Raw genomic sequence first — 19200 nt, 5'->3', positions numbered from 1 at the left:
ACTTCTTCTCTACTGACCTGCGCCCCTGCTCTGGGAGTCCTGGATCACAGACTATCTTTATTCCTTGTAGATTGAGGCTGGATAGGACCAGGGGATCATGGGGAAGTGGGGACACAATACATCAAGAAACAAGCCAGTGATCTGCATGCTTTACAGTATTGGATAAGGGGGGAAGAATCAAGAAATATATTCATTATCTGCACCTCTCACTTCACTATGCTTTTTTATTACAGAATATAACAACACTTATAGTACATCAAGAACAGAAACAACCTTGTAATTAGACAGGGGTTTATTTGAACTAAATCATTCTAAGAACAACCTGGCCGACTCTGAGGACATCAATCTCTTAATCTATAAGATAAAAAATACTACATAGCATTGAAAATTATTTATTTTGTACCAAAGTGTGGCACCTATTCTATATAAGCTGCATTGCTATCATTTCATCAATTAAATTAAATTGAAAATATTGCAGAGAGTCTGTTTACTTAAAGAGAATGTGCATTGTTGAGCTCTTTTTCTAACTGCTGACAAACAGAAAGAACCAGCAGTGTAACTGCTAAGACACTCAGATGATTTGCCCTTCACTTGGATTTCCTTCCTCCACAACCAGGGATTTCCAGACCTGAGTGATGGCCATTGAGAACTGCACCGTGTTTACAGACTTCATACTCTTAGGACTCTCTGGCAGGCGGGATGTACAGCAGGGACTCTTTGTGCTCTTCCTGCTGCTCTATGGCATCACTGTGATTGCCAATCTGGGGATGATCATGCTAATCAGCATGGACCCACGACTCCACACGCCCATGTATTATTTCCTGAGCAACTTGTCTTTCTGTGATGTCTGCTACTCCTCTTCCGTCTCCCCCAAGATGCTGGCTGATTTCTTATCTCAGCAAAAGAAGATTGAATATCACTTATGTGTGCTGCAGATGTTCTCTTTTGGTGATTTTGGAACTGTGGACTGTGTCTTGCTGTCTGTGATGGCATATGACCGTTATGTAGCCATTTGTAATCCACTTCTGTATACTGTTACCATGTCCAGGAGAGTGTGCATCCAGCTGGTGGCCATTGCCTACACTGCAGGTTTTATGAATACCACCATCTTTACCTATTGCACAACTCGATTGTCATTCTGCAAGTCCAATATCATCAATCATTTTTTCTGTGATGTGCCACCCTTACTAGCCCTCTCCACCTCAGACACAACCACCACTGAAATAGCAATGACCATTTCCTGTAGTTGTATTGCGGTGGTCAAGCCTCATCACTGTTTTCCTCTCCTATAGCTACATCATGACCTACCATCCTTCACATGAAGTCAGCTGCAGGCAGACGCAAAGCCTTCTCTACCTGTACCTCCCATTTAACTTCTGTGGCTATATTTTATGGGACAGTCTTTTTCATGTATTTCCGACCTAGTTCCAGTTACTCCATGGATACTGACAAAGTGGCCTCTGTTTTCTACACAGTTGTCATTCCCATGTTAAACCCACTGATCTACAGTTTGAGGAATAAGGATGTGAAAGGTGCCCTGAAAAAAGCAGTTGACATTAAATCAGTACTGGGTGAAAGTGTGTTCAGTCACAAAGGTTTTATTTGCAGATGTTGACAACTAAAGTTTATGGACATTGGCACAGTTTTCTATAGTCTCACAAATACAATTGTGGATATTCCTTAACCCACCTTGTGCCTAATCTGAATGTGAAGAGTACTCATTATGAATCTTTATCGCTTTGAACCAAAGGAAAGAAGTAATAGGTTTACTCTACTGTTTTGCAAAGAGGATCTTGGTGTACTACTCTGCTCTATTCATGAGTATATATATCCCAGATTGATATGGGCACCGTACCGTCTTCTTCCGTATTTAAAGTTCCACTTTTTTAAGCAATGATCTTGATAAACTTGTGCCAGAAAGGAGTTTTAATAGTTCAAGTTAACTTTCATTTTCTTCTTCATCTGTGCTTGTTCCATCCTATAAATGTCCCACCATAAGATTTAGAAGTAATAAGTAGTAAATGAATGAATAAGAATAAATTAAAACTCTTATGGCTTAGATCAGAATCCCATAAATGCAAGGCTCTTGTCTGTCTCTTTCACTGGTATTTCTACTTTGTCATTTACAATGCTCATTTTCAGGATGCCATTCAAAAACATTGATTGAATGAATGAAGGTGTTTCCCCTGCAACACACATGTAAAAAGCAGCCTTTGTGAATGGAAAAGAAAATAGCTTTCTTTTGTTTTATTCTAGCATGTTCATTTTACTCAGAATTCACCTGTACTTCTTTGCCCAAGGCTGAGTAAGTGCCAGGGACACAGATCATGTCATGAAGACAACTTCTCAGATCCTCTATTTCTGATCATTCTACCCCAGGGGTCAGCAGGATCAGCAGCTCTACATTTATATGGCACATCATAGCCTTCACATCAGACTCTGGATTTGCCCTCTTGCCCTCACTCTGGGGAATAGATCCATGCTCTTGACAACTCTACAGAAACTGTATGAATGATGCTTGGGGATCAAGGACCTTGACCTTCTCTGATCGTCACTATCTTCTTAATGTATCAAGTGTGCTTAATGTATGTTACTTTACCTCCCTTTACAACATGTTCATAGCATTACACTGATCAATGTTTTTGAAAACATGGAATTCCCAATTGATATAGTTTAAGTTGAAGAGTTATAAACAAAAATTTCTGTTTGATGGAGAAAAAGTAACAACCAAGAAGTGTTTACATTACTATCCCAGTTGTAATGACTTAAATTGGTTCTCTGTCAACCTGTGAAATAAACTGAAACCTTAGTCTAAACACAATTGAATTGTGTTCATTGCTTAATGATTTGATGGTAAGTAATGCTAAGATCTATTTTATAATTTAAGGTGATTGTACTTTGTATTTACATTATTACTGAATAACCATGCTGTTATAAAAACATTGTATAATCTCAGGTTTTCAGATTACTCATTTAATTTTAAGGTTGCCATTTTATTAAAAAAACCTGGAGGCTATCTCTTCTTCTTCATGGAAGACAGAATAATATACTGCACAAGGCTTCTCATTTAGGTCTCTTTCTCTTTACATACACACACTCACACACGTCCCTTTAACATATAAAGTGTGCTATATGTACATTTTTCAAACATCATTAGAATGAAACAACACATTTCTCAGCTCTAGTCAAATGTCCCATTCTTAAGTCACAGACATCTATCTCCTTTCAGCGTTGTACTCATATCATTCTTTTATTAAATCACCATCTCCTATATGACATTGTGAGTGTTCTTAGCTCAAGGACGGAGCATTCCTTGTCTATTATCCAAAGCAGCTGCATTATGTCAGTGACACACTATGACAAAACAGACAAATACATGCAAAAATGAGGTACTTGATACCATTTTACCTCTAGTTAGATGTCACTGAAACAACAAATCTTAGGGTAGGAGGCTTGGCAATATATCTTTCATCATTCTTCAGAAAGTACATAAATGGGTGAGGACGCCAAAGTGATGGATCCGTAAAGACCTGCATATGACTTACACTCTAAGCAAACAGCATTCATCTCTCTGAATATTCCTCAGATTTGTCTGTTTCATCCATCTCTGCTCCACTTTCCACTGGAAGTATATTATGAGCAACAGTATAGTAGAATACATTGTATGTTTAAGCATATACCAACAACATATGTTTAATAAAAGATCATACTCACAGAGTGGGTGGAAGTGGATGAAAGTATAAATGTGATAATGGTAATGAAAAAATACAATGAAAATAAATGATTGAAAAGATCCCCATGCGAATGAACTATATTATCAGATTCAGCTTTTAATGGCTGTTAATTTCTATACTCTGTTGAATATCCACCAGCCCCAAAAGAGGAAAATATTCAAAACACACATTTACTGTGTCATTATTATTCATATAAGTTGTATGTTCACAATTATGAGAATGTAGAAAATCATATCTATACCCATATAGATCACATAGATAATGTGATAGATTTAAAATGCATACATACATATATATGTAAAATTTAAAAAAAATTGTGTACCAGGGGGATTCAATGTTATACAATTAAAGAAGAGAAGTTATACTACCCCACAAAATGCCACTTTGGCATAATGGTTACTTTGAAATTCAGTTACTCAAGAAAGCTGCTCTCTTGTCATACATTGGAGACAACATGAGTCCCTTGGTTCACAAATCCTTTGCATTTATTCTGAAGCACTGTGATAAAAATTGTTGTGAATCATTTTGTCTGTAGTCCCCTCCCCTGGATAAGCCAGCCTGCACAGACACATCATTTAACAAGTGGCATCTCTCCACTTAGGGCAACTAATGGACATGGTTTCATCACATCATCATCTCCTACTTGTTCACCCTTTTCTCAGTCTTAAATCCACTTTATTACGGGGAGGAGGAAAACTTTCTCTCTATGAGACTCTCACCTGACTTCTGTGTCCACCCATCTGGGCAGTCTTCTCCCAGTACTGTTAGAAGTATTGAGATAAATTGGTAAATTTGTCTCAGTTCTACACCATGGTCACCCTCTTCTTAAACCTGTTGAGTTACAGCTTGACAAACAAATACATAAATGACACCACTAAGAAAGCCACAGGACTGAAGGAAGATTCCTTGTAAGATACAACTTTCCAAGATGTGTCTATTTCCCAAACCACAAGCTCTAACTGGAAACCCAAAACAGCCTTACCAGCACACACACAACTTCTCTCACAAGAATTTCACCAAACACTCATTTTTCACTTAGTCCAATGCAGTTTATAGGCCCAAAGTATAAGAAAACATTTAAAATTCTTAAAATTGCTGCTTAAATTCGATGTGGCAAAGGATTATAGTTGATTGCCTTAAAGGATATAGTGAATACCTCAGAAAGATGTGTGTGTATGTATATGTAAGTGAGTGCGATCATCTATAAATTACCCTTTGACAAGGGTAGATCACTGGATGAGAGAAGAAGCCAGATTCCCTTGATTCATATGCCAGCTCTGTGCCCAGACACTGAGTGGCACATTGAATAAGTTACTTAATTTTTCTATGCCTCAGTTAACTATCTGTGAAATGGGGAGAATATAGTACCTGTCATTGATTTTTACATAATTAACTAAGTGAAGTTCGAGAAGACTCCCTAAGCCATTTGAAGTACTTCATCGATGTTGATAACATGTGTAGTCTACAACCCAAATAACAATCTTATAACTATACTCAAGAGAAACCAATGACTGTGTTCACTCCAACACTTGTACAAAATATTCACCATTGAATTATTTACAACAGTATGAAAGTGAAAACAACTCAGTTTTTCTCAACACATTAAATCAGAAGTTGACAAACTTTTCCTTAAAGTGATAAGTAGTACATTTTTTAAAGACATGCAGGCTATAAAATTTTTCCACAACCACTGAGATTTGCTTTTGTTTCAAAAAAGGAAACATCAATAATATATAAAGAAATGGTGCATCCCAGCTTCAATACAACTTTATGTGCTATAGTTTGCTGACCCAGGTCTAGGTATGGCACATTATTTCATGATGAGTTTGTACACTGAAAAACCACACAGGAATGAAGATGAATGAACTGCTTCCACATACAACAGGACAGAGAAATTTTACAAACATAGTGTTGAGTGAAACAAGCCAGACAAGGATGTGTAAAATATTATATGACTTGATTACTGTATACCTCAAAAACATACAAACTGATCTAGCATACTGGACATCAATTTGTGATGGGTGTGGGGATAATTTCTGAGATGCTAGTGATGTTCTTTTTCTTTTGGCCTCATTCTGGGTGCACACGCCAATGTATTTTTTTCCTCAGCCACCTCTCTTTCAGTGACTTCTAGAACAGCAACTGGACAACAGCAACTGGACCCAGAATGTTGGTAGGTTTCTTTGGCAAGATGTCAATTCTCTTCTGTGGTTGCTCTCTGAAATTCTTGCTCTTCTGCATTTTTGCAGAGTCTGAGTGTCTGAAGCTGGCAGTGATGGCCCTTGATGGACACAAGGCAAGTAGCAACCACTTCTTCTTTACATTCACCATGTCCAGTGAAGTGTGCACCCTGCTTGTGGCTGGGGAGCATATGATGGGAATTATAGATACTTCAATAAATACAATGTTAATTTGGTACTAATGTTCTTGTAGGTCAAATGACATCAACCATTTCTTCTGAGATGGCCCACCTCACCATCAGCTATACTGATGAGATTCTCAGGTGAATGACTTGGTGATATTCACAGTTTTGGGCTTCATTAACTGATTACTGTATCAGAACATTTTGTTCCAATTGTTATATATCCTAGCACTAATGAAAACCAACTGTGCTGAGGGGAGACTCAAACCTTATGCCACCTGGACCTCCTACTTAACTGTGGTGGTAATTTCTCAGGGAACTTGATCTTCATGTATTTCAGGCCAAGTTTTTCCTACTTCATAGTTCAAGACAAAGTGTGATCATTGTTTTACACCCTTGCGATGCTCATGCTAAACCCTGGGACTTATAACCTATAGCTGAAGATGGGAAAAAGGACCTGGAAAACCTTAGAAACAAAAAATGGCTCCACTGAAAAATTATTTATTGGGCTATGGAAATGTGGACTTATACTTACCAATTTTTATTGCATTGATCTTTTAATTGTACATTCACTTAATTTTCTAAAACTCACTGAGATTTCCAAAGTGTCTACTTCACTTCTATGAGATTTTATCCCACAGCAACTCCTGCACATTTTGTACTGAGGCAGCTTTCATCTATTGGAACTGACAAATTTTGATAAATGACCATTTGAATTATTTATAATAAACTATAACGATTCCATAACAAAGAAAGACTAGGCCCTATATCTCGAAAGCATAGTGATCAAATAGAAGGAAGAATAAATGTGCTTCCTCATATGAACACAATTACCTGCAAACAAAAAGATAAGTGGGAATTAACTGAGAGCTTTGAGTAGTTAGAGAAGCATTCTAGACTGATGGATCAGCTAGTAGAGAGGCCTTGAGTTGGACAAAACCATGTTGTTTCTCTGGATTTAAAAGCTTAGCCACCAATGTGGCTAAGGTATGAAAAGCAAAGAGGACTGGACTCCTGAGTCAATCCCTGTGCTATAATTCACAATTCATTGGCTTCCTCCAGGGGCTGTCCTTCCCTCCAGCACTCTCTAAACTGGTCCATACACCATCATGTGCCTTAGGACATTGTGGAATCTATGATTCTTTTTCCCATCATTGTCATCATGGTGGGGTTTCAAGCATTCTGAGGTTCAGGACTGTGCTTTCTATTTCTTTACCCAAGCTCCAGCATGGCACCTGAAAGAAAGATATCAAACATGTTCACTGATACTGAATGTTTTTACATCTAAGGTAGAAAAAATTCCCTCACAGCCTAGTACATGCCTTCATTTCATTTTTTGTTGCTTCTATGCAAGAACATAAAGTGGTTGTGGATATTAAAATGAGGGAATGTTAAAGACATACAGAAAAATTATTTGAAAAATAAATAAACCAAACAGCATCTATCAAACTATTTGACAACTTCACCTTTGTTGATGATCCAAGCACTGGAAGTGTCTTGTTTAGCAAACAGGGACAAGGATATGAATTTGAAGGATCACACAAGAAGCAAGGGCAATCTTAACTATTTACACAAACCAGAAGTCATTCCATTTCTAGATGCCCTTACAAAATGCCTTTGAGTGAAAATGATAGGGGACTAAAGAGTTGGAAATTTTTAGTTTAAGGAAAATAGTTATTAATCTAGTAAGTAACACATATGTTAAAGCTATTGTTTCAGAAACTATAGATAGATAAGGCCCATCCTGTTTCCTGGGAAAGACAGCCAGCCTCCTGGAGCACTGTCAAAGACGACTACCCAGCGGAAAAGTGAAGGCATCCAGACCATTGTGCTCCAGGGAAGGACAGACAATCACCTGCCCCAGGGAGCAGCTAACTGCCCAGAAGAATGCTAAAGTTTCTTTCACCTAATTCTCCCCAAATTTTAAAACCACTCAAAGCACCATCTTTATTCCCTGTTGAAAATATGTTGGCTTGGGAGGAAAATGTAAGACAGATTTTTTAGGATGCCAACACTCCTTCTCAGATCCCTGGCCATATGAACAAAGCGCCCATAAAAATTTAATCCCTGTTTCTGTTTACTGAATTTGGCACATGACCGGCAGCATGAACATGGTTCTGTACCAATTTCAAAAACATTTCAGATTGCTAGGGATACCCAAGGAGGACAACAAGACTGCTCTGTCTCTAGGAAGGTATTCTTTCTGAGATTCTGAAACACAGTATGGAGGAAAAACAATAGTGGATACTTCTTGTGGCACTAATACGTCCATTTTAACCCATGGCCTTGGAAATTTTACCTCTGGACTGGGTCCTGTCTTGAACAGCAACATGGTAGGAGTGTAACTGGACTAGACTAATGCCCAAGTAGAGATGGGTGTCAACCCTACAAGCACAAAAATAACAGCATTGAGCTAGCACACTCTTCCCCTGTAAGACATCTGAAACATACTTAAATTCAGATTGCATATGCTATAGCTACTATAAACAGAGATGAGTGTAATGTGTGAACTAAAGAGAACTGAAAAGAAGGGAGAAAGTAGAAGGGTTAGCGATTCAAATAATCTGTGTCTTGGTCTGGATACTTTTTACTAGGGTATTTTTAAAAACAAGTTGTATACTTACCACTTATGCATTTTCTGTATGTATATGCTGTGCTATGACTGACTAACGAGCAGCTACCCTGATATCAGTAATATCCATTAATATCAAGTACCTGTTTGAATGTGAAATGTAGATAGCTCTCACTCACTGACAACAATCAGAATTGACTTTCAACTTTGGAAATCTATATGGCAGTTTTCTGTTTGCAACTGCCCCTAAAATCCCACCAATAGTTTTATACCCAGTAGAAATGAGGAAGTGTGTACATACAAAGGTTGTACAAAAATGATCGATGTAGCATTATTTTGATTTTGACATAAATATCTAGTATAATTATTCATTGGAATGAATGAATTTGCACAGCAAAGAGAATGAATAAACTGTCCTCACATGCAATGCCTTGGGGGAATCTCAGGTACATAGTACTGAACCAAAGGATACACACATGAGATAATAAAAGAATGATTGTAATTCTGTACACTTTAGAAGAACATACACAACTATATACATTTTGACATCAGTTGTGTTAAGGTCCACAAACAGTCTCTGAAAGGCTATTTTTCTGATTTTTGTTCAGAGTTTGGGTCCAGGGGCATTTTAACTTTCTAAATTGTACAGTTTATTATATACATATGCATATCTTTAAAAGGGTTTTCTAAAAGCAAAGACCATTTACTATCAGATTATAAATGATTGTGGGATTTCATTGTTAATGTTTAATCACTAACAGTTTCTTATATACACACATTTTCAAAATATTATGGTAAAATTAACAAAGCATACAACTTCCATAAACTATTTCATTCAAAGATTGTGTTTTTTCACCAGAAAGTGCTACCTCCCTTATATATCAGAGGTATTTTTAGCAGCCTTCACTCACCACTTTCCTTGTTCTTGCACCAGGAAGCCTCACTGAACTGGTTTTCTTTGGAGGCATTGACATGTGCTGTACTTTGTGATAAGGTCCCATGCCTCAGGCCAACCCGCCATTAGCTGATAGAAGGATATTTTGAGAAAACTGTTCCCTGTGCATGACTGTGGGGAGAGGGGCACCTGTGATCAGGAAAACGCTGTAGATATAGAATACTTTTTCTCTCTTGTTTGCTCTGAAGTCTTAAATTGTGTTGCGAATCTTTGCCTCTCAATGCATACTTAAAGAAAGCCATTCTATTAGAAAATAAATCCTTTGGGAATCAATTAAATTATCCACTTTTTGACAATATATCCCTGGACCTACTCTATTAGTCTAACCCCAGACCCCACACTGCCAAGAAATGAGTTCAGATCATTCATCCCAGAGTTCCTCATTTCATGAAATTCTGTTTGTCCCTGTCCCAAGGACTGTGGCTATAATGCCACAATTAGCTGCAAAGGAACTAATATTCATCCTTTACAATGAAGTCATGTACTCTGGACATTTTCTGCTCAGTATTTAGAAAAAAGCATTTGATTCTCCTCACTCATAGGTCCTCATTCCATTCTTCTCTATTGAAACCCCACTTTCACCAGAGCCCTACCTCACCACTGATCTGCATAGACAAGTCCCTTTTTGGAAAGATAACTTCCCTTGCAATAAAGGATACAGTAATCTACATTGTAACCCAACATACATTTTCACTGTCAGAAGGCTTCCTCACTATTCCATCTCTCTACTCAAACTCACCTGAGATGTAGAAGGTCTGTCCAGAGGGTATCCAGCCATGGAATATGAAAAAGAGAGGCTTTTACTCAAGAAAACCCACGATATAAGAAACATTGCTCAAAAGACAATGGTATCTCAGCCCACTTCAAAGTAGGCACCTTGGGACCTCTCACAGTTCTCCCACTAGACATCACCTGCCCTGTCATATTTTCCTGGATCTCTTTGAGGCTCTGAAATCTCATTACTTTCAAAGCTGATTTTAGTTTTGGGAAAAGGCAGAGTCACAGGGCACCAATTCAGGGCTAGAGGGGTCTTAGTCACCTGGGTGATCAGATGTTTAGTCAAATGTCCTGTAGGCCACATGATGCACTAGGGGGCACATTGTTGTGATGAAGTTGCCAATCACCAGGTGCCTGTAGCTCTGTCCTCATGAGCCATCCCAACAGTTTACACAGAAATGTTCAGCTTATCATCAAATGTGATGCAGATTCTTTGCTCTACTTGCTTAGTCATTTTGAATGCATTGGCCACACAGCACAAATGCTCATTCAGTGGCTTCTACCATCCAACTAGTGTAGGGAAGTGCTCATTGTCCAATCATGGGGATCCCAGTACACTCTTTTTGGCTGACAGCTTACAATGATGTGACACAAGCTGTTCTTATGTTAACAATGGCTGGACTCTTTCCAGACACTCTTGATATGCTTTCAACTTACACTCCTAACTTCAGGAGGGTTTATTCCCCAGATGGCAACCACACTGTCGTCTCACCATCTGTAGGTTTCCCTTCCCATCTCTGGCCCCAGAGCATAGTCTCCTTCAGAAATTTTGTGTAATCAGTGTTACATATTGTAACTGTGTGTTTCACTGTAAGGCTAGTGAAAGAACTATCACTCATTTCTGCTCATGAATTAATACCTCCAAATACAAGCACTACTAGGGATGACAGTTAGTGTCTATGTATAATAATCCAACCAAATAGCACCGTGTCATAAATCTCATTAGCAAGATTTGTTAATTCAAAACAGATATAATTCTCATGATATCTAAAAGCCAATGGCTCCATTTGAAGGGGCAGCATACTCAAGTGAGCTTGAAATCTTGTGTAGAACCACGCCCTGAGTGCGGAGACATTGACAATGAAATTCAGTCCAAATGCCTCCTCCTATCTCACTCTACCTGTGGCCTTCAACAAACCACTCTCTTTGAACTTCAGATTCCATTCTGTCAAATGAGGGGCTGAAGCTGAATCATCTTAATTCTTTATTCAAGTTACTGCATCCTGGATTATATTAACTGAGTCAGTCAGTGCACATACCCACTGGGCATGATTGAGCAATGGCAGATGGCTGGGAATACACTTATACCAATGGAATACAGTACAGCTGTAGGCCAACCAGACCTGACCTGGAACTTGCAGTGAGAGCAGACAGAGTTTGGGATGCAGGAGTCTCACCACCATCAAGCTGATCTACTTCACAAGCCTTCAGTTCTGAATTTTTTCTTTTGAGATGGTTTTTAAAAGTGAATATTCAACTTTGTTAGTTGTCAGGAACATCAAACATTCCAAATAATGGCTACATTTAAAGGAAAAAAAACCTGTTAGTTATTAGTGAGGATGTTCAACAAGGCACTCACACAAAGGTAGTGTGATACAGCCAGGTGGATTGACAGATTTCATGCAAATCTGTATAATGATATTTACTAAATCTAAATTTTAAATACACAACCACAGACATTTTCAACACCTGGTTTTATATACACGATAAATGGGTGTTTTTGTCTATCAAAGGGTATTACCAGAGTGTTCACACTAAAATTATTGGAAATAACAAGAGAGAAAACAACTGTGCTGCCTCCCATGCTGGCTAAAGTAGATCAATAAAAAACAATATAGTTGTACAAAAGAATGCTTTACACCAGTGGGATCCATATTTGCAACTGAATGCACAATGTGAACAAGTGTGTAACTGCCTACAGCAGCACATACTTTACATGTCTGCTTGTGCTCAGTTCAAAAGTATTCTACCATGATAAGAATAAAGAATGTAATTACTTCTTGGATGAAGAGACAAGTGACTTAAGAGGATTTCTGGTGCCCTGACCTGTGTGACTCAGTTTGTTGGGTGTCATATGCAAAATGAAAAGTCACCAGTTTGATTCCCAATCAGGGCACAGGAGTGGAATGCAGGTTCAGTCTCCTGTGGGTAGTGCACAAGAGGCAATGAACTGCTGTTTCCCTCTCACAATATGTTTCTCTCCCTTTTTTTTCTCCCTCTCATCTCCTCTCTCTAAAAACAAATCAATAAAATATTTTTTAAAAAACGATATCCTCAAGTAGACGGCTTTTGTCATTCTGGTAGTGTTCTATTTGTTGTTTTGTCTTGGTTACAAAGTTATTTATTTTAAATGTATTTAGATATATGCTTATCACTTAAGTAATCTCTTGCACATTACATATCCGAAAGGTTATCCTAAAAGCAAATCTATGTATGTATTATTGAATTCTAAGAAACCTCAGAAATTCATTGTCCTAAAAGGTTTAGTTCCACTTCTGCCTTATCTACAATAAATTCCAGTATATTTTTGGGAAATAATAGACCACCTTTTAAGGAGTATTTCTCTGATAATGTCACTTCACTGATAAATGATTACTGCATTTTTAAGCAAATATGTCTTATTCAAAATATGAGTACCTTCTTATTTTATTGATGTTCAACTACAGTTGTCTCCATTTTCTCCCACTACTCCCACCAGCATCACCCATCCCCTCCTCCCATCCTCGATCTTACCATCCTTTGACTTTGTCCATATGTCCTTTATGTATGTTCATTGATGATCCTTCCCCTATTTTACTCCATTATTACAGTCCACTCTCCCCCTCCTCTGGTTCCTGACAGTTTGTTCTTTATTTCAATGTCTCTGGTTATATTTTGTTTGATCACTTGTTTGGTTGATTAGGTTCCACATGTGGGTGAGATTTTATGATATTTGTCTTTCAACACCTGGCTTATTTCACTTAGCTTAATGCTTCCAGACCCATCCATGCTGTTGCAAAGAGTAGGACCTCCTTCTTTCTTTCTGCTGCATAGTATTCCACTGGGTAACTGTACCATAATTTTTTGATCCACTCATTTACTGATAAGCACTTAGGTTGCTTCCAGCACTTGGCTATTGTAAATTGTGCTGCTATGAACGTTGGGGTGCATAGGTTCTTTTGAATTGGTGTTTCAGGATTCTAAGTGCATAATCCCAGCAAGAAATTGGTGGGTCCAAAGGCAGTTCCATTTTTAGTTCTCTGACAAAATCCCTAGTGTTTTCTAGAGTGGCTACAGCAGTCTGCATTCCCACAAACAGTGCACTAGGGTTTCCTTTTCTCCACAGCCTCACCAGCACTTGTTTGTTGATTGGTTATGTTGGCCATTTTGATGGGTGTGGAGTAGTATCTCATTATGGGTTTAATATGCCCCACTCTAAGGGTTAACATCCTTTCATGTGTCTCTGGGCCCTCTGTATGTCCTCTTTGGAGAATTCTCAATTCATGTCTTTTTTTCCATTTTCTTTTTCGTTGGAACATCTGTTTTCAATTTGTTTCATTTTTTTTTTAATTTTATTGATTATGCTTTTACAGTAGTCCTTTTTCCCCCCTTCATTTGCCTTCATGTTGCACACCCTCTTCCACCCACATTTCCCCCTTTAGTTCCTATCCATGTGTCATAAGTTCTTTATCTTCTACATTTCTCATACTATTCTTGCCCTCCCCCTGTCTATTTTCTACCTACCCTCTACGCTACTTATTCTCTGCACCTTTCCCCCCTCTCTCCTCCTCCCACAACCCTGTTAATTACCCTCCATGTGATCTCCATTTCTGTTGTTTTTCTCCTGTTCTAGTTGTTTGCTTAGTTTGCTTTTGTTTTGGGTGTGCTGGTTAATAATTGTGAGTTTGCTGTCATTTTACCTTTCATATTTTTTATCTACTTTATCTTAGATAAGTCCCTTTCACATTTCATATAATAAGGGCTTGGTGATGATGAACTCCTTTAACTTGACCTTATCAGAGAAGTGCTTTATCTGCCCTTCCATTCTAAATGAAAGCTTTTCTAGATAGAGGAATCTTGAATGGAGGTCCTTGCCTTTCCTGACTTGGAATACTTCTTTACAACCCCTCCTTTCCTGTCAGGTCTCTTTTGAGAAATCAGCTGACAGTCTGATGGGAACTCCTTTGTAGGTGACTGTCTCCTTATCTCTTGCTGTTTCTAGAATTCTCTCCTTCATTTTCATCTTGGGTAATGTAATTATGATGTGCCTTGGTGTGTTCCTCCTTGGGTCCAACTTCTTTGGGATTCTCTGAGCTTCCTGGACTTCCTGCAAGTCTATTTCCTTTGCCAGATTATGGAAGTTCTCCTTTATTATTTGTTCAAATAACTTTTCCACTTGTTGCTCTTCCTCTGCCTCTTCTGGTACCCCTATAATTTAGATGTGGGAACTTTTAAAGATGACCTGGATGTTCCTAAACCTCTCCTCTCCTCATTTTTTTTTGAATTCTTCTTTCTTCCTTCTTTTCTTTTTGGTTGTTTCTTTCTTCCTTCTGGTTCACTCCATTGATTTGAGTCCCAGTTTTCTTCCCTTCACTATTGGTTCCCTGTGTGTTTCCCTTCATTTCACTTAGAATAGCCTTCATGTTTTCATCTAATTTGCCACCAAAATAAACCAATTCTGTGAGCATTCTGATCACCAGTGCTTTGAACTGTGCATCTGATAGGTTGGCTATCTCTTCATCTCTTAAAAGTAATTGCTCTGAAGTTTGATCTGTTCTTCCATTTGGGCTTTTTTTTTTTTTTTTTTTTTTTGGTCCTGTCACATCTGTTATGTGTGAGGGCTGGAGCCTTAGGTATTCACCAGGGCAGGTTAACCCAGTCGCTGGATTGTGACACTGTCTGTCCGAGACGGGTTTCAGAGGGAACAATGGCGCTTCCTCCTCACTCTCTCACATTTCAGTCCCTTCAGTCATTTCCCATAAGCATATTGGGCCTGTCTGGTGGTGATTTCCATGTGGGTGGGCTTGTATACATTCTAGGTCCCTGTTGGTCCCTCCAACAAACTCTCCTGTGAGGTTGGGAGTCTCTCCCTGTGCCTCAACCCCCTCAGGTGTTTTCAATCAGTTTTTTTTCGGCTTTATTTTCCCACGCTGGGGCCCTGTGTTGCATGGCCTATCTTGTTCCCCAGCTTTGCCTGGTTTGTCTACATACAATATAGGTCTGCCTGGTCAGCCACATCCCTGCACACCTCACTTGGTCTGCCCACTGACACCCTAAGCCCAGGGTCTGCCTGCTGCCATGTGTGCACCTGGGAATGGCAAGCCACCACATTTTTTTGTTTGTTTTTGCTGCGACCTGTCTCATCCCCGCACCCAACTTGGCCAGTCACCCAACTCCACCCTTCCTACCAGACTGGATGAATGTGTCTAACTCCTTGGTTGTTGAACTTCTGTACAGTTCAATTTTCTGTCAGTTCTGTGTTTGTTTGTTTGTTTGTTTGTTTCCTTAATTTGGTTGTGTGATGATGCACAGTATGTCTATCTATGCCCCCATGTTGGCCAGCAGTCTCCTGCCCATTTTTTAATTGGGTTGTTTTTTCTGCTGGAGTGGTGTCCTGTAAGTTCTTTGTATATTTTGGAGAACAAATCCCTGTACAAGGTATCATTTGCAAATACATTTCCCCCTGTGCTAGGTTCCCTTTTTGTTTTGCTGTTTTCTTTAGCTGAGCAGAACCTTTTTATTTGATAAGGTCCCATTTGTTTATTCTTTCCTTTATGTCCCTTTCTCTAGGGGAGATATAGGTGAAATTATTGCTGCTTGAAATATCTGAAATTTTCCTGCTTATGTTCTCCTCTAGGACTTTTATGGTGTTGCCACTTCTAATATTGTTTACAGGAACGAGGAGATTAATGAAACTCATTTCCTTTGGTGCCATTACCAGGCATAAACTCCCAGAAATGGAATAGCTTGCTCATAAAACAGTTTCATTTTAATTTTTTTTAGTTAACTCCATACTTTCTACATGGCTGCACCAGTCTGCAAGCTCACCAACAGTGCAGGAGACATTCCTCTTCCCCATACCAAAAAATACAAATGGTTGTAAGAAAATAGTACAAACAACTATATGCTAACAAATCAGACAATCAGGAGGAAATAGATAAATTCCTACAAACACACAGTCTTCCAACACTGAATCAGGAAGAATCAAAGAATCTGAATAGACAGAATACAGCTAGGGATATTGAAGCAGTAACCAAAAAACTTCAAACAACTAAAAATCATGGACCAGATGTCTTCACAGGTGAATTTTACCAAACAGTCAAGAACACCTATTTTGAGCAATTTTTATGAATTTAGTGAAAATGTCTAAAAGACTCTAGTCACTTATTACCTCTAGTACCTTTCCATTTCTGTATCAAATAATGACTTTATTAAAAACAACTCACGATGTATGTGCCATAACAATATGATAATATATGGTGATTATTAAACAACATAAAACATCTTACTCTGGTAAAAAGGCCAAAATTGAGTTTATTTACAGTCAAATTTTTATGCCCTTAAAGTTCATATCTTAGAATTTATTTTAAAGAAGAACACAGCTATGATAAATTATGAATGTATAATTATACTCAAATCAAAATTTGATGGTATAAAGATTCTTTATAAACCTATAGGATACTAGAAAATGAAGAATGAATCAATTAATATAAGAAAGGCCACATTGACATAATTCAGAAAAGTTATTTGCATATAAACTATATTTATTATCATGGAATTTTTGTTTGAATATCAAAAATTCTATAATACACACCAAAATCTAGTTTTGGTGTGTATACCTAAGCAGTATGATTATAGTTCACTATTTTTGTATTTACAAAAACCTTCATTTTGTAAAAATGTCCAACATGAAAGTGCTTGTATATGTGTGTCTTAGTGTGTAATATGAGTGGTTGCTTTTGTCAATTATGAGATGGAAACAACATACATGTATGAGATTTGGTGAGCTGGAAGTAAAGAGTGCTGAGTATGGTCATTGTAGTATTGCTAAGTAAGTACAACATTAGGCCATAAGGTAGGCAGGAAAAAAAGCAACATTTTAAAAAAGCCTATGTTTCTTTCTCAATTACCCAGCCTGCAGGGAATAACAGATGATGAAACATCTTATTATACCTGTCCCATGTTCCTGAGAGACCAGCACCCAGATCCAGGCACAGCCATGGTGATATAAACCAGGTCACTGAGGAGACATTGCTGAACCCCCTGGCAGACAGAATGCTGGCAACAAAAAATCCATGATCTGGAACAGGTACAGGTTTAAATTATGGTTTTCTAATTTCTATTTTAGATTTCTTTAGCTTTTTATCTTTATTTGACCTAAAGCATGTTATGAAACTAATGGAGGGAAAGATATACTATGCAAATTTTTACTTACTTTTATCAATTTCATTATTTTAAAGACATTCATAAATGGCAATGAAGAACAAAATGTGACTATTACTTATGAAGGTGCTTGGAAATTTTTTGTTTTTACTCTCTTACCTGTAGTTTTACATATCTTATAGATATTTTCAGTTTGATATGAACTTTTTTACAAAAAATATCTCTACAATCACAGGAAACTGAATGCGTTCAGACCAGGATTTTTACAGACCTGCATAAGGATTACTGCATCATTATATACATGTAATTCTTTGTCCATTTCATATTTCTCATATTCCCAAAGAATAGATGAGGTCACATATTATATTATATGTAATATGCCTTGTTTGTGTGAAATATAACAGCAGAACATAGAATTTAATTGGCCTTCCAAGCACCAAATTTTTTAAGAAAAGGAAAGCAGATTTCAGAGATTCTCAAGAGGAAGGGGATCAGGAGCACACTCAAGCAATTTTACAATTTCTAGGGAATTGGGATGGGACCCATGTCAGCTATAAATCTCTCTGAGGTTATGGGACTGTGGACACATGAGGACATTGCCTTGTACCCTGCACATGTGATCTTTTGGTGAATAGATTAAGTGAATTCTAACAGATTAGAGGGTCTTACACAGTAATCCACACTTGCTTCTTGGTCACCTGTGCTACCAGGATGCCTATTATAGGGTCCTAACACACCTCCCCCAAGCAGTTCTGTCTGAGGGCACATGGTAAGCCTTACACGTTCCACTGTGTGCTCTCTAATCTATCATCCATGGGGACCCCTTCAACTTCTTCTCTACTGACCCGCCCCCCTGCTCTGGGAGTCCTGGATCACAGACTATCTTTCTCTCTTGTAGACTGAGGCTGGATATGACAAGGGGATAATGGGAAAGTGGGGACACAACACATCAAGGAACAAGACAGTGCTCTGCCTGCTTTAGAGTATTGGATAATGAGGGAAAAATCAAGAAACATATTTTTTATCTGCATGTCTCACTTCAATATGCTTTTTTTACAGAATATAACAACACTTATACTACATCAAGAACAGAAACAACCTTGTAATTAGATATGGTTTATCTGAATGAAATTATTCTAAAAGCAACTTGGTCAACTCTGAGGACATCAATTTCTTAATCTATAAGATAAAAAATACTACATAGCTTTGAAAATTATTTATTCTGTATCAAAGTGTGCTACTTATTCCAATAAGGTGCTGTATTATTATTTTATCAATTCACATTAAATTTGAAATATTGCAGAGAGTATGTTTACTTAAAGAGAATGTGCATTGTTGAGCTCTTTTTCTAAGTGCTGACAAACAGGAAGAACCAGCAGTGTAAAGGCTAAGACTTGCATTTCCTTCCTCCAGAACAAGGCATTTCCAGACCTGAGTG

At 38.0% G+C, this 19200-nt stretch overlaps 1 protein-coding gene across 1 annotated transcript; it reads left to right on the top strand.

Annotated features, from left to right (window-relative positions):
- Positions 1-483: 483 nt before the first annotated feature.
- Positions 484-1615, top strand: LOC114499061 (olfactory receptor 1052-like). Its single transcript, XM_028515017.2, is given in 3 exon segments — positions 484-1262; positions 1264-1305; positions 1307-1615. Coding segments are annotated over 3 exon segments (978 nt in total). The 5' UTR covers positions 484-635.
- Positions 1616-19200: the final 17585 nt, after the last annotated feature.

Source organism: Phyllostomus discolor, chromosome 6 (genome assembly GCF_004126475.2).
Source record: "Phyllostomus discolor isolate MPI-MPIP mPhyDis1 chromosome 6, mPhyDis1.pri.v3, whole genome shotgun sequence".
NCBI lineage: Eukaryota > Metazoa > Chordata > Mammalia > Chiroptera > Phyllostomidae > Phyllostomus > Phyllostomus discolor.
Note: the sequence above shows the minus strand (reverse complement) of the source record. Positions and strands in the feature narration are given on the sequence as shown.